This window comes from Cyanistes caeruleus, chromosome 31, assembly GCF_971803275.1.
Source record: "Cyanistes caeruleus chromosome 31, bCyaCae1.hap1.1, whole genome shotgun sequence".
In the NCBI taxonomy this organism is placed as follows: Eukaryota; Metazoa; Chordata; class Aves; order Passeriformes; family Paridae; genus Cyanistes; species Cyanistes caeruleus.
In genome coordinates, this window is record NC_141731.1 from 1,420,668 (window position 1) to 1,434,133 (window position 13,466).

Consider the following 13,466-nt stretch of genomic DNA (forward strand, 5'->3'; position numbering starts at 1 on the left):
GCTGGGGGAGAAGCCCCACAAGTGCTTGGAATGTGGGAAAGATGTCAGCCACAGCTCCAGCCTGCTCCGGCACCAGGTGATCCACACTGGGGAAAAGCCCTACGAGTGTGGGGAATGTGGAAAGAGTTTCGGCTACCGCTCCAACCTGAGGGCACACCAGGTGATCCACAGTGGGGAAAGATGCTATGAGTGTGGGAAATGTGGGAAGAGCTTCAGAGATACCTCTGAATTGATGAGACACCAGGGGAACTGATGAATTGATGATCCACACAGGGGAACTGCCCTACACCTGCTTGGAATGTGGGAAGAGCTTTGGGTGGAGTTCCAATCTGAGGAAGCACCAGCTCATTCACACTGGGGAGAGGCCCTACAAGTGTCCCCAGTGTGGGAAGAGTTTTCGGACCAGCTCCAGTGTCCTCCTACATGAGTGCATTCACACAGACGAGAGGCCCTTCCGCTGCCCCGACTGCGGGAAGGGCTTCAAGCACAACTCCAACCTCACTGTCCACCGGCGCATCCACACTGGGGAGAGGCCCTACGAGTGTCCCCAGTGTGGGAAGAGCTTCTCCAGGGGCTCTCACTTGACCCAACACCAACGGAGGCACCAGTAAGGGAAGCCCTGCGAGTGCCCCAAGTGCGGGAAGAGCTTCGTGCACTGCTCCAGCTCCATCCCCCATGGGAGGATGGGCGTTGGATGATCCCCAGTGACCCCCGTTGGGCAGAGCCCTGGTGATCCGTGGTCCTGGTGATGCGTGTTGGGAAGACACCTGGCTGGGAGGCTCCACATCTTCCTGGCTCCCTGTGGGCACCTGGATGAACACCGGGACAGGAACATCCACTGGGACACAGACCAACAATGGTAATTCCTTGGGGGGAGTGGATTTGTTGACTTTCAATCCCAGAAAATCTTTTGCATTCAATCCACCTATCTTCTGGTGGCATCAAGGAGGTGTTGGAGGTCTTGTCCAACCTCAGTGATTCCACAGTTTTTATTTCCTATTGCCCAGAGGTGTCTTCCACAGCCAGATGTTGATGAAATGGGTCAAAGACCAAGATTTTGGAGATAGTGGTCTGGAAAGCCTTCCAAAAAACGTTGTTCCCTTCCACCCAAGCACGGGGATCCTCAGCTGGCAGAAATCCTTTCAATATGGCCTGATTGGCTTTTTATTTTTCTTTATCCCTTCAAAATATCCAACTTTGGTGTGAAAATAAAGACATAGAACTAAGACGTGGGTGAGGACATTGAGACACATAGACATGGTGGGACATGGAGAGTGACGTGGGGACACATGGACAGGGACATGGCCATTCATGGGGACATGGGGGGACACAGGCGCAGATGGAGACGTGGGGGACAATGCCAGGATGGAAACTTTTTGGGACTACAGCCCTGGGTGAGGACATGGTGGGCCATGGCCAGTGATGTGTGGGGCCATGGCCGTGGCCGCTGCCATGGGGGGAACTGGCAGGGGCTGTGGGGGATGCTGTGTTTGAGGGAGTTGAGGGTTCCTGGCAGGGACTTGGGGCTTGCTGAGGGCTTTGGGGAGCCCAGGCCGAGCGGCTGCGACTGCACTGGGAGCCCCTGGCAGAGGTTCTGGGGCAGCTGCTCAAGGACCCCCTGGCCTGGAGCCCCAGCTGGGCATTGGGCTCCTGGAAGGGAATGAACGTCCTTGTGCCCAGGAGGGAAATCCCAGCACCCCCAGGGTGTGGGGGGCAGCTGAGAGGCCACAGCAGGGAGGGGAAAGCCAGACAGAGCCGTCCCCCTCCAGAACTGCACCCCAAAAATCCCCAAAGTCAGAGATTGCTCATAGGAAAAATCTGCCAGGAGGTGCCTGAATTGAGGGGAAGGGAATATGGGAATCCCAGACTGAGGGACCTGGAACCACCAAAGTCAGGCATGAGGGATGGGGCTGGCGGTTTGGGGGACACCGGAGAAGGGGTGGAAGTGCAGGGGAAATGAGGTTGGCTGGGACCCCCAAATGGTGTTGGAGGGATCCACTCCTCTTTCTTCATCCTGCCTCCTCTCTTGTGCCTTTCTTCCACTCATTCCTCTGCCCTCCTCCTCAGTCCCTTGACCTGTTCCCCCCAGGCCCTGTGCCCACCCTTGGCCTCACCTTTTCCCAATGCCTCCTCATTCCATGGGAGGAGCCGGGATGGAGCCAGGGCAGGTTGGGCTGGGGCAGCGCTGGGCTCTTGGCCTGGGCTCCCCCCATACACCCTGTCCCCAGATTTCCCTGGCAGCTTTGGGGTGTCCCAGTGCCTTTTGGGGTTCAGTGGGTTCCCTGCTGGTGTTCTGGTGCTTCCCAAGGAGTTCCAGAGCAGGGTGACACGGGGGAGACACATGGGGGTCCCCATTCCCAGGGCGAAGTGGGAAGCTTTATTGGGAACACTGGGAGCAGCCAGGTGTGGGCAGAGTGGCAACAGGGCTGAGGGGGGACACACAACCCCCCCCAAAATCAGTGCAGGGACAGAGCGGGGGTCCCGGCCGGGCCTGAGGCCACGGGGAGGGGCTGCTGCCCCTGCCGGCCCAGGAGCTCTGTGGGCAGAGAAAAGGGGGTGACACCAGGCCGGGGGCCCTGGAGGGAGCACACATGTTCACCCACATCCCACTGGCCCCCCGACAGGTGAGCTCACAGCACCACCAGTACCACCAGTACAGCCCCAGCTCCCCCACATGCCCCATCCCCAGTGCCGGGCAGGGGCCACCAGCCCCAAAGCAGCCGCCCTGGGCCCGGGTGGTCCCCATGGTCCTGCCCTGCACATTGCTGGGAGCACCAGTCCGGACCAGTTCGAAGTGTGGGTGGAGAACATCAAAGCCCAAAAAAGTGGGGGTCCACCACGAGCCATTTAGAACCCCCAAAACTGGCAAAAAACAGGATTTTCCCAAAAAAGAGGTCACCTTCACCCCCTAAACTGACCTGGAAACCCCCAAAACTGTTTATAACCCCCCAAAAGTGGGAAAACGCAGCAGGATCTTCCCTAATAAGGGCTCCCCATGTCCTTCCATGTGGGGCCCCACTCCAGTGTCAGAGCCAGGTGCCTTCCCCTTCCAAGTTACTCCTCATTCAGGATTGGAAGATGCCCCAAAACCTCTTTAGTAACCGGATCACCCCAAGCTCATCATCCCAATGTGTGGCTGTCTCATTGCAGACCCCATCCCCCATATCCCTGTTGGGTAGGGGAGATGTTGGAGATATTTCTCTCTGTTCTCCTTTGGTCCTGCTGCGAATAAATTCACCCTGTGTGTCCAGGCTGGGTCTGTTGTGCTCGTGTCAATGCTGGGACCAGGATCCCTCCCCATCCTTCTCCCAGCTCCTGAGCCTTTCCTTGTATTCCGTGTCCCTGTGCAGTTGCAGAGGGCAGGGACAGAGAGTTTTTGGTGGCTCCCGGCATCCACGCAGGGCCAGCCCAGCCCCGGGGGTCCTGAGGGCTTTGTGGGGCTCCCCCATTTGCGGGACATCCCTGCTGGAGGAGGGTGTCCCCCCTTGGCGCAGCCCCAGCGCTCAGGCAGCGCTCAGCCAAGCAGAGAACGCCCTCAATTGGGGCTTCATTTGTGGGCGGCAGGGGGCTGTGGCGGGTGGCTTGTGCCGTGGCCGGCCCGTGTTGGCCCTGGGCTGAGGGCGCTGCGGGAGCGGCTGCCCGCGGTCTCCTTGCCGCTGGGGCCTCGGCAGGAGGCGGTGGCGGAGCAGCGCTGGCTCGTCCCGCTTCGTGTCGGGAGGCCGGAGGTGGCTGCGCTGTGCCCGGGGCTGAGTGGGAAAATTCCCGGCGCCAGAGGTTTGTGTGGCCCAAGGAGCCAGAGGAGTGGTGTGCAAGTGACTTTATTGCTGCCCAAAGGGAGAGGCCATGGGGCATTTGCCGTGCGCTCTCTCCAGGTCTTGGAGGACGCGGCCTCGTTTTTGTCCTGATTTTCCCGGCCGCATGTCCCTGTCCCTTTGCCCAACACTGGCGGAGGTGCTTGGAAGGTTCAGCCTTCCCGATCCGCCTGCTGCATGTCCTTTTTGTATTCCTGTATCTGTGAAGTGTTTGTTCTTCTGGAGGTTAAGGAATGTATCATGACTTTGTGTGAGCTTGAATTAGTAACATTTTCTAAAACTGATGGTTTCTCCCATTGTTGCCTTACGTACAGATCCCTGGCCCTATCTCCAAGCAGATTCACTCATTGCCTCTGTGTTTTCTTCCTCGTTCTTCTTTGGTTTTGGGATTGGTCTCAGTGCCCTCATTCTCTGTCCTTTTGTAGCCGTTTGTGGCTCAGGAGGCCTGGCTGCCCCCTGCATCCCCTTGCTCAGCTGCTGAATGAGCTGCACTCAGCAAGGTGTGGTGCATGGTAAAAAGATGAGAGTTGCTGTAGCACATGAGAGGAGAAACAGCATTTGTTTAACCCATGGTCTGCCAGGGAAGCACAAAAACGTTTCCTATTCCCATCCTTTCCACGTTTGGACAAGTACATGAACTGCTTTGCTGTTTCCTTTGTTCTCTGTTTTACTACTTTTCCACTGCCATCTATCTGCCAAGATTAGTTTGAGTTACTTAACTTTTCCACAAACTCTACCTCGATTTTCTGCTAAAAGATCATGTGATCCCATCCCATGGTGAAATGTTGTGTTCCTCATCTGAGTGGATTGGTTGGGGGGAAGGTCAGGGGCTGGAGCTGTGTGGTTGGTTATTATTTCAATGGCATCCTGTAATTTAATTATGCCATTGAAATGAGAAATGGTTTCTCTGGTACCTGCTATGAATTAATCAGGGTTTCCAGGGTCTGGTCCATGGTGTTGCAGGATTTGTTCTGGTGGCCGTTCATCTTTTCCCCATTTCTGGGTGCTCTCTCCAGCCAGGTCTGCATCAATTGTCAGCTTTTCTCTCATTAAATCATCACATACTTGGATTCCCAACTGATTCCCCTGAACTTGTGGTAGCAAATAAACCCCAGTGGTCTGATACACCCTATATAACATAGACAGAGACAGCATATGTTGGAGTGGGGACAGGGATGATTCCCCCACACTTGTTTTAGTGAAGTTTTCACAACATTCTCCATTTCCTGTTTTCCTTTGCAGCTGAACCAATTTCTGTTGCAGAGTCAGATATCCTCACAATGGTCTGTGCCTTTAGCTGTGCAAATTCCATCTGTGCAAGCAGGCAGAGCTTGGGCTGAGGGGCAGAGGGAATCATTGCAATTCCTCCTGCAGGCAGGAACCCCCTGGGCCATTGTGCAGGCTTTCGACCATCAGTGTTAATAAATTATTACAAAAAATTATTCTAACAGTGTAATCCTTTCACTGAAACTGTGAAAAACAAAAACTCTTCAACAATGTCTTTTAGAGAAATAAGGCATTACTTGATTCTGGCCAGAATGTACAACAGGAATCATTTCATGCACACTTAGGCTGGGTGTGCAGAGAAAATCATTCCATGACACATGAGTTTGACTAGATTTTTCTAAATTTATACAGTCTGACCCCATAGAAATCCCTTGGTTTAATGTTCATTGGTTTGAAGGTGTGGAGTTGTTAGGATTTGGTTTCCTGTTGCACCCGGATTTCTGTGCCTGTGATGTGAATTAGGTGGGCACTCCTGGATTTCCTGCTCAGCCTTTTCCAGACCAGGTGTCTCCAGCTGTGCCTGGGGCAGTGTCTGGGGTAGGTGTTGGTTGATGTTTGCTGCTGGCTGTTGATGTTTTGTTGATGGTCGTTATCTTGGGGGGAATCTTTTGGGCTATTCCCAGTCTGTTGAGATGTTAATTTCATCTCTGCTGAGTGGTGGAAAAGAAACATTAAAATTTCTTTCCCCAAGGCAAATGCAAACCAAGTGCCTTTAGAGAAATAAGAATTGAAGCCATTTTCAAGTTGGTCTATTTTGCCAGCAGCTAATCCCAGGCAGGGCAGAGTGTGAGTGGAATTGAGAGGCAGAGTGGAATTGTCCCGGTGCCTTCCCCAGCAGCTGTGGCGAGGGCAGGCACAGAAAGGCCTGAAGCTGCAAGAGTGAGAGCAAGGATTGTCCCGCAGTGGCTGGAGATGGCAAAGGAGGGTGCCCAGGCTGAGGATTTGAGCAGAGGATCTGTGGGCAGGCGCAGGGGCTTCCCCCGCTGGGGAGCCCTGGCTGCTGCTGCCTTGCCTTCAGTGCAGGCTCAGGGGTGGCCTGTTTAATATTCCCTTGCATTTCAGATTTCTGAGTCTGGAAGAGCCATGGCTGGGGCATCAATCATTTTATTTTTTTCATTTTGTTAAGTTTTGTTCTCTTTCTTATATCTACACCATAACATTGAGACTATCTGGGGCTAAAGAAGTCACACAATGTTCTGGCTGGAAAAGAGAATCCTCAATCCAGCTCCTGCAATTCCCTGTTAATCCTAAGAATTGCTGCAGCACTATTTTAGTCCTGGGTCACATTATTTCTGAGATTCCCTGAACCCTCTCAGGGTCAATAAAAGACAAAACTTCCATCAACATAGCTCCCAAATATTTTACCATTTTCTCTACCATTTGCCCTTCCTTTTTTTTCAGATACTCAAAGCTGCTTTTTAGCCTGCAAATGAAGCCATTTCACAGAGGCTTCCTCTACCTCTTCTCCTTGTTTTTCTGACTGGATCAAGTCATCCACATCCTGCATTAAGCCAGTCCCTGGGGGTGAGGTCAATTCCTTTGATATTTTCTGCAAGGCTTGCCCCAATCAGGCCGGTGCTTCCATGCATCCCTGCAGAAGGACCGTCCATGTCTTGAGCATTTTCCCTTCTACCTCTTGTTGCCAGCCCAAGGCAGAATTGTGTTTGCATCCTCTGTGAGTGGGCAGATCCCCAGAAAGCATCTTTTGCATCAAGTTGTGAATGGCAGCAGTGTGAGGAGGGCACCTGGTTGAGGATGGTGTAAGGATCTGAGAGTGTGGGGTGCCTCGGTTTCATCATCTCATTTCTTCTTCTTGGGTCCTGCAGCATTCTGTGGATTCCATTGGATTTCTTGTTTGGCAGGATAGGAGCATTCTAGGGAGCCATCCCTGGCTCCCCAAGCCGTGCCTTGAGCAGGACTCCCAGACAGGCTGTGAGCCCTTCCTTCCCTCCCTTGGAACAGGGGATTGCTTTTGGACACCTCTTGTCCTGGTTGCTTCAGGGAAATTTGGAGAGGTTCCACATCTAATTTTGCCAATTTCCCTGGGGCTGCCCACACTTGTGGGTTCACTTCAGCCATGGCTCTGCCAGACATTTGACACAGAGGTACAACAGAACCAGCCTCTGTATCACCTCATGGAACATTAATTTGCATTCCCAATTTAGCCATCAAATCCCTTCCCAGTAAATTACAATCACAACTGTGAGCAAATAAAAATTCCTGCATTTTAAACCCATCCCCCATATCTGCTAATAGTGCCTGAATAAAACACACCCACTCATCTTTCCCACTTAGTGTCTTAATTATTTATATATTCCCTAGTACCTTTAGGTGTAAGATTCCGATTGGATGGAGAGGCCCCTGTGTCCATCAGGAAAGGTCTCCTCTGGATCCAGAGCCACCCTGAATGTTCCCAAGGGCTGCAGTGTGGTGGGTCCCTGGTGGAATGGGAGCTGTGCCACCGCTAAGAATGCATGTCCATCAAGGGCTGGACTTGCTGGTGCTGAGGGTGCTGCTGTCTGTGCTTGCAGTGTCCTTGTGCCCTGCAGCTGGAAGGCTGATTCCTTGCCAGGGGCTGTTTGGGTGGGCTGTGCCCTGGCCAGGAGGGCAATGCCTGTGCCAGGTGCTTGTGGCCGAGGGTGTCCCCTGGGTGCTGGGGCCCCCTTGGGCCCTGGGCTTGATCCCTCAGGGGCTGTAGGAACTGTGCCATGGCCTTTGCCTTCAGCTTGGCCTTTTGCTCATCCCTTGCTGCATTCAGCTGCTGAGCCTTTGTGAGCAAGTGCTGCAGGGGCTTCTTCTGTCGCTGCTGCAGCCCCCCTCAGTGCCTGTGGGTGCTCATCGTGTGGCAGCTGCTGAGCTTTCTGCAAAACCCTTCCTTTCTCCAGGGACCCACCAGGAAATGCTTAAAAGATCCTCTGGATCCTTGCAGGTCTAATCGCCATTTGTGAGCTGTTCCTTCCTCGTGCTGGCTGTGCTGAGGCTCCCCTCCCCAGCCCGTATCCCAGAGCCGGTCCCTGTCCTGCCGCAGTGTCCAAAGGCGGCCCCCCCGGCGGGCAGGGCCGGCAGCTCCACGGGGCCGGGCAGCGGCCGGGGCGTCCCGCAGCCTCCTGGGGGCCGGGGGCCACTGCCGGCCCTGCCCGGGGGGTGCTGGGCTCAGGCAGCGCCCGGCGCTGAGCCCCGGCTGCCCCACAGCCCCGGCCCGGCCCCACAGCTCCCCACAGGCCCCCAGCCCGTGCTCCCGGTGCCGCAGCTCTGCGCCCGCTCCTGCCGCTCCCAGCTCAGAGAAACCCCCTGAAATCCTCACCTCCTTGTTTTCCTGTCCTGGAAAACTGGGATACAAAGGATCTGAGTCAGCTGGCAAATTCTGAGGATAAGAGCCTTCTGAAACACATCCCAATCCTCAGTGTTTTTTTCTTCCTCCTCTTTTCCATCATCATTTTTCTTACCCCATGGATTCCTCTTGCTGCTTCTTGCCTTAAGCACATTCCTGCACACTCCCCTTCAGCCAATCCCTTCCCAGCACACCAACACCATCCATGCCCTGTTGTCTAAATCCCTTCTGGACTTCCCTTCTTGCCCCCCTGGGTGTCCATGTCCTTAATTCCCTCTGGGAGAATGTGCAAACGACCTCCACATGCTCCCAAGGGACTCTTGAGAGATATTTTGGGGTCATCATCTCTTTGTCGAAAATGACTTTCTAACATTCACTTTCTCCCCACAATGGTCCCACCTGGACCCCACCTGTGCCCCCCCGGGCCTTGGCGCCCCCCTGGAGGGGAATTTGGGGAGGTGGGAGGGGGGAGCGCCAAGGCCGGGCCCCCCCGCGCTGTGGTGGCGGGAGCGGCTGCAGTGGGGAGCGAGTGCGGGCGGAAGCGGCCGAGAGCCCAGCGCTGCCCCAGGCCGAGCTGGCCCAGCTGCATCCGTGCCCCTGCGGTGGGATGCTGTGGGACTGGGGGGGAAGAGGGAGGCGGCAGTGGGTGCTGGGCCTGGGGGCAGGAGGAGAAGGGAAGGAGAAGCAGGGTTGAAGAACAAAATGGTCAAAGAATGCTCATGGGAGGAGAAGGTGGGATTATGCAGGAGGAGGAGAAAGAGTAGGAGCAAGAGGAGTGTGAAGAAGAGTAGGGCCACAGGAGGAGGAGGAGGAGCAGGAAGAGGAAGCAGGACAACGTTCCATTCTCCCTGTATGTGCAGTCCTAGGAGTGTTGCCCTGGAGGTGACTGGGGAGGTGATCTACGATTTTGATGGGACTGAATCTTGGGGTTTCTGAACTTTATTGGGCTAAATATTGGTGCTTTTTTTTTTTGCTGGGGCTGAATCTTTGTATTCTGGAGGGGGTTTTGCCTGAATTTGGTGTTTGGGCAGTTTCTGATCTTTGTTTTGATGTTTGGGCTGAATCTTAGTGCTTTGCTTTGTTACAGACACAAGATGCCCAATGACTTTCTGAGATAAACTTGGGCATGGAGGAACCCCCAGCCCAAGGCGCTGTCCTCTCCTTTTCCTCCTAACCAGGAATTTTCCTTCTCAAACTGTGTCCAGATGGAAGAGGAGGAGAAAAAGCCCTGGAGATGCCGCACAAGGAGGGGCTGCAAACCCAGTCCAGGGTGCTGCGAGGAGGAAAGATCCCCCCTGTGTCAGGAAGGCGGCAGGAGATCCAGCCGGAGCTCAGAGCTGGGGGAGAAGCCCCACAAGTGCTTGGAATGTGGGAAGGGCTTCAGGAAGAGCTCTGACCTGCTCCAGCACCAGAGGATCCACACTGGTGAAAAGCCCTATGGGTGTGGGGAATGTGGGAAGAGCTTCAGCCAGGGCTCCAGCCTGAGGAATCACCAGAGGATCCACACTGGGGAACGGCCCTATGAGTGTGGAAAATGTGGGAAGAGCTTCAGAGATTTCTCTAACCTGATGAGACACCAGGTGATCCACACAGGGGAACTGCCCTACACCTGCTTGGAATGTGGGAAGAGCTTTGGGTGGAGCTCCACGCTGAGAAAACACCAGCTCCTCCACACTGGGGAGAGGCCCTACGAGTGTCCCCAGTGTGGGAAGAGGTTTCGGTGCAGCTCCCGTGTCCTCCTACATGAGCGGATTCACACAGACGAGAGGCCCTTCCGCTGCCCCGACTGCGGGAAGGGCTTCAAGCACAACTCCAACCTCACTGTCCACCGGCGCATCCACACTGGGGAGAGGCCCTACGAGTGTCCCCAGTGTGGGAAGAGCTTCTCACAGAGCTCTAACTTGATCCAACACCAACGGAGGCACCAGTAAGGGAAGCCCTGCGAGTGCCCCGAGTGCGGGAAGAGCTTCGTGCGCTGCTCCAGCTCCATCCCCCATGGGAGGATGGGCGTTGGATGATCCCCAGTGACCCCCGTTGGGCAGAGCCCTGGTGATCCGTGGTCCTGGTGATGCGTGTTGGGAAGACACCTGGCTGGGAGGCTCCACATCTTTCTGGCTCCCTGTGGGCACCTGGATGAAATCAGGGGAATTAAAATCCAACAGGATACAGACCGACAATGGGAATTGTTGACTTTCAATCCTTGAGAACCTTTTGCCTCAGGGGCTGTGTGGGCAGAGAAAAGGAGGTGACACCAGGCTTGGGTGGCCCAAGGGGAGCACACACACGCTGTGGGAGGGAGGACACCACCCCCGGGATCCCTCCTCACCTTCCTGCACAGGCAGAAGCCGAGCCCCAGTGCCAGAAAGACGAAGCCCAACACGGAAACTCCAATCCCCATCAGCATCTTGCTGCGGGCAGCGTTTCACGGCATCCCTGGGGGTCTGCAGAGGTCAGAACCCCCAAAACCTCTCACAGACATCCCAAGTCCCTCCAAGCACCCTCCCAGTCCCTCCCAGCCCATCCAGGACCCTCTGAAACCTCCTTCAGAGTCACTAATTTAAAAAAATTGGGTATTTAGAAAAATTGGAGATGTTAGCTAGAGATAGGCCTTGCTGGAACTAGTTCGAGTCAATGATTAAGTGAGAAGCAGGATTTGAGATAATGAATCTCAGACTTAGGTACAAAATTCCTTGTCATTGTATATTTGTTTAGATGTGCTTATAATGAGAAAAGAGAAACTGATAAACGGGTTCAGGAAGATCACAGACCTTACATCTGGAAACCCATTTAAATGTTACAAGGGAGGAACCTGGAGTTGTACCAAATGTCATTTGTAATGTCCACCATTGTAAAGGTAGAAAGGTGAGAGTGAGGAAGAGCGGTTTTCCTTCATCTCTTGATGACCCCTCCTCACCAAAACGACCCCCTCCTCAAATTAGGGGGCAAACCACGCAGGCGTAATGTCATTTTAAACACATTACTGTGAATTTTAATCCAAAGTGGGGAATGGGAAGTGTTAGCATTGTGAGTATGTATTTGTATTTTGGATATTCAAGACTTCTGTAAATAAATAGACACTGGAATCTTTTGTCAACTTGCAGTGCGTATTAAGGGGATGACTCCTGCACTCGCCCAGTGCTGTGATTAAACATCCACTTTGTAACTTTAAACTGTTGGAGAGGTTTTTTCTGCATTAACAGATTGATATTGATACTGGATCAATATTGCTATTTTGCTAAATCACTGCCAGTCTCTTCCCAGCCTCCCCAGGACCCACCAGAGCCCCTCCTGTTCCTCTCAGGATCCCACAGCCCCCTCCCAATTTCTCCCCACTGCCCCAGGACCCCCAAACCCTCTCCCAGTCCCTTCCCAGCCCCACCAGGACTCATCAAGACTCCTTCCAGTCTCTTCCCAGCACAACCAACCTCATCCCAATCCCTGCTTGCCAATCCCCAGTCTCCTTCCAGCTCCTCCAGGCTCACTCAAATTCCTCCCAGTGACACCCAGCACCCCCAAACTCCCTCCCAGCGTCCACCAGGGTCCCTGAAACCTCATCCCATCCTCCCCAACATTCTTCAAAACCCTCCTCAGCCATTCTAGGCATCTGAATCTTTTTCCCAGTTTAAACCAGTCTATCTCAAACTCCCTCCCAGTTCCTCCCAGCACAGCCCAATCCCCCTCTGGGCCCCCCCAGTGCCTCCCCCGCTGCCCCCGGTGCTGTGGGGGCCGGGCCGTGCCCCAGTGCCGGCTCAGGGGGTGCTCCAGGCTGCCGTGCTCCACCTGGCAGCTGGAGCTGAGCCCGCATTGCCGGGGGCGGTTTCCAGCAGCACCAGGAGCTGTTGGCTCCAGTCCCCGCTGGGGAGCACGGCAGTGGCCAGCACGTGGCCCGAGAGCTGCTGCTGGCCCTGGGAGCAGCTCAGCTGGATGTGGGCAGGGGAGAAATCCATCAGGGAGCAGAGCAGGCGGCCGGGGCCGGGCTGGGAGCTGGAGGGCACCAGCGAGATGGACACGCTGGGGGAACTGGGAGAGAGTGGAGAGGAGTGGTGTGGCATTGGGAGGGACTGGGAATGGACTGGATGGGACTGGGATGGCACTGAAAGAGATGAGAGTGGATACTGGGACACTGGATGAGGGCGTGGAGGTCTGGGAGTGAAGTGGGAATGAACTAGGAATAGACAGGGAATGGCTAAAAAGGAGTGGACGGGACTGTGGTGGCACTGGGAGGGACTGTGGTGGCACTGGGTGGCCGAGTCCAGCGCGGGGCTCTCGGCTCTGTGGATCTGCCCGGCAACTGATGAGTCATCAGAGAGACGCGCTCTGATTGGCTGAGGGGCGCCAGATACACCGAGGGCCGAGATGGACACAGTGCTGGGAGAGGCTGGGATGGACTGGGAGAACCGCGGGAGCCATTGGGAGGGACAAGGGCCCCCGGGGATGGGCACAAGGAAGCCTGAGGGCTCTGGGCTGATTCCCAGGGAGGTTTGGAGGGACACGGCCGGGCCCCTCTCTGTGCCCCGCGAGCAGCGGCCTGGACAGAAAAGTTCAGGAGCGGGAGGAGGTGTTTCTCAAGATTGATTTTAATCCTCATTCTCCTGGTCTGATTTGCTCAATCCTAAATTCAGTTCATTTCCCCATGTCGGGCTGTTGTGGCCCTGATGGTGATCCCTGAGTGACCTCTCCCTGCCCTTGTCCCGACCCACGAGGATTTGGATTTGTTTCAGTTCAGTGGAATTCATGGTGATTTGGGGGGAGCTGGAGCAAAGCAGCTGGAAAACACAGTGGGCTTGACAGGGACTGAACCAGGGCAGGAGTTGGGGCTGCCTCGAGTGAGCTCTCACAGTGTGAACCTTCATGGGGTCTTTAAGGGAATTTAGTTGAAGTTTGACATTCATTATTAAAAAGCAGAGTCAGAAGTGGAGCTCTGCTTTCAGCTTGAAATGAGGGGATGGAACGTGGGCACTAGGACTTCCATAACCTCAAGTTATTCCTTGATCCTGGACACTTTAGCTTTGGCAATCTGAAGCCCTTCAGCACCA

General features: G+C 54.7%; 2 protein-coding genes across 4 annotated transcripts in view; one reads left to right on the forward strand and one right to left on the reverse strand.

Annotated features, from left to right (window-relative positions):
* The window catches only part of LOC111945910 (uncharacterized), a 120,080-nt gene extending 108,480 nt beyond the window's left edge, over positions 1-11,600 (forward strand). The window contains exons 3-5 of one of the 3 annotated variants that reach the window (XM_086866559.1): positions 11-859; positions 7,422-7,529; positions 9,609-11,600. In XM_086866559.1, coding sequence (XP_086722685.1) covers positions 7,449-7,529; positions 9,609-10,361 — 834 coding nt within the window. In that variant the 5' untranslated portion in view covers positions 11-859; positions 7,422-7,448 and the 3' untranslated portion in view covers positions 10,362-11,600. Of the gene's footprint in view, positions 1-10; positions 860-7,421; positions 7,530-9,608 lie in introns of those variants that run through there. The other 2 variants (XM_086866561.1, XM_086866560.1) reach the window with 2 other exon arrangements.
* LOC111922151 (uncharacterized) overlaps positions 1-13,466 on the reverse strand; it is a 181,524-nt gene that overhangs the window by 7,874 nt on the left and 160,184 nt on the right. The gene's annotated exons all lie outside the window — the stretch shown is intronic.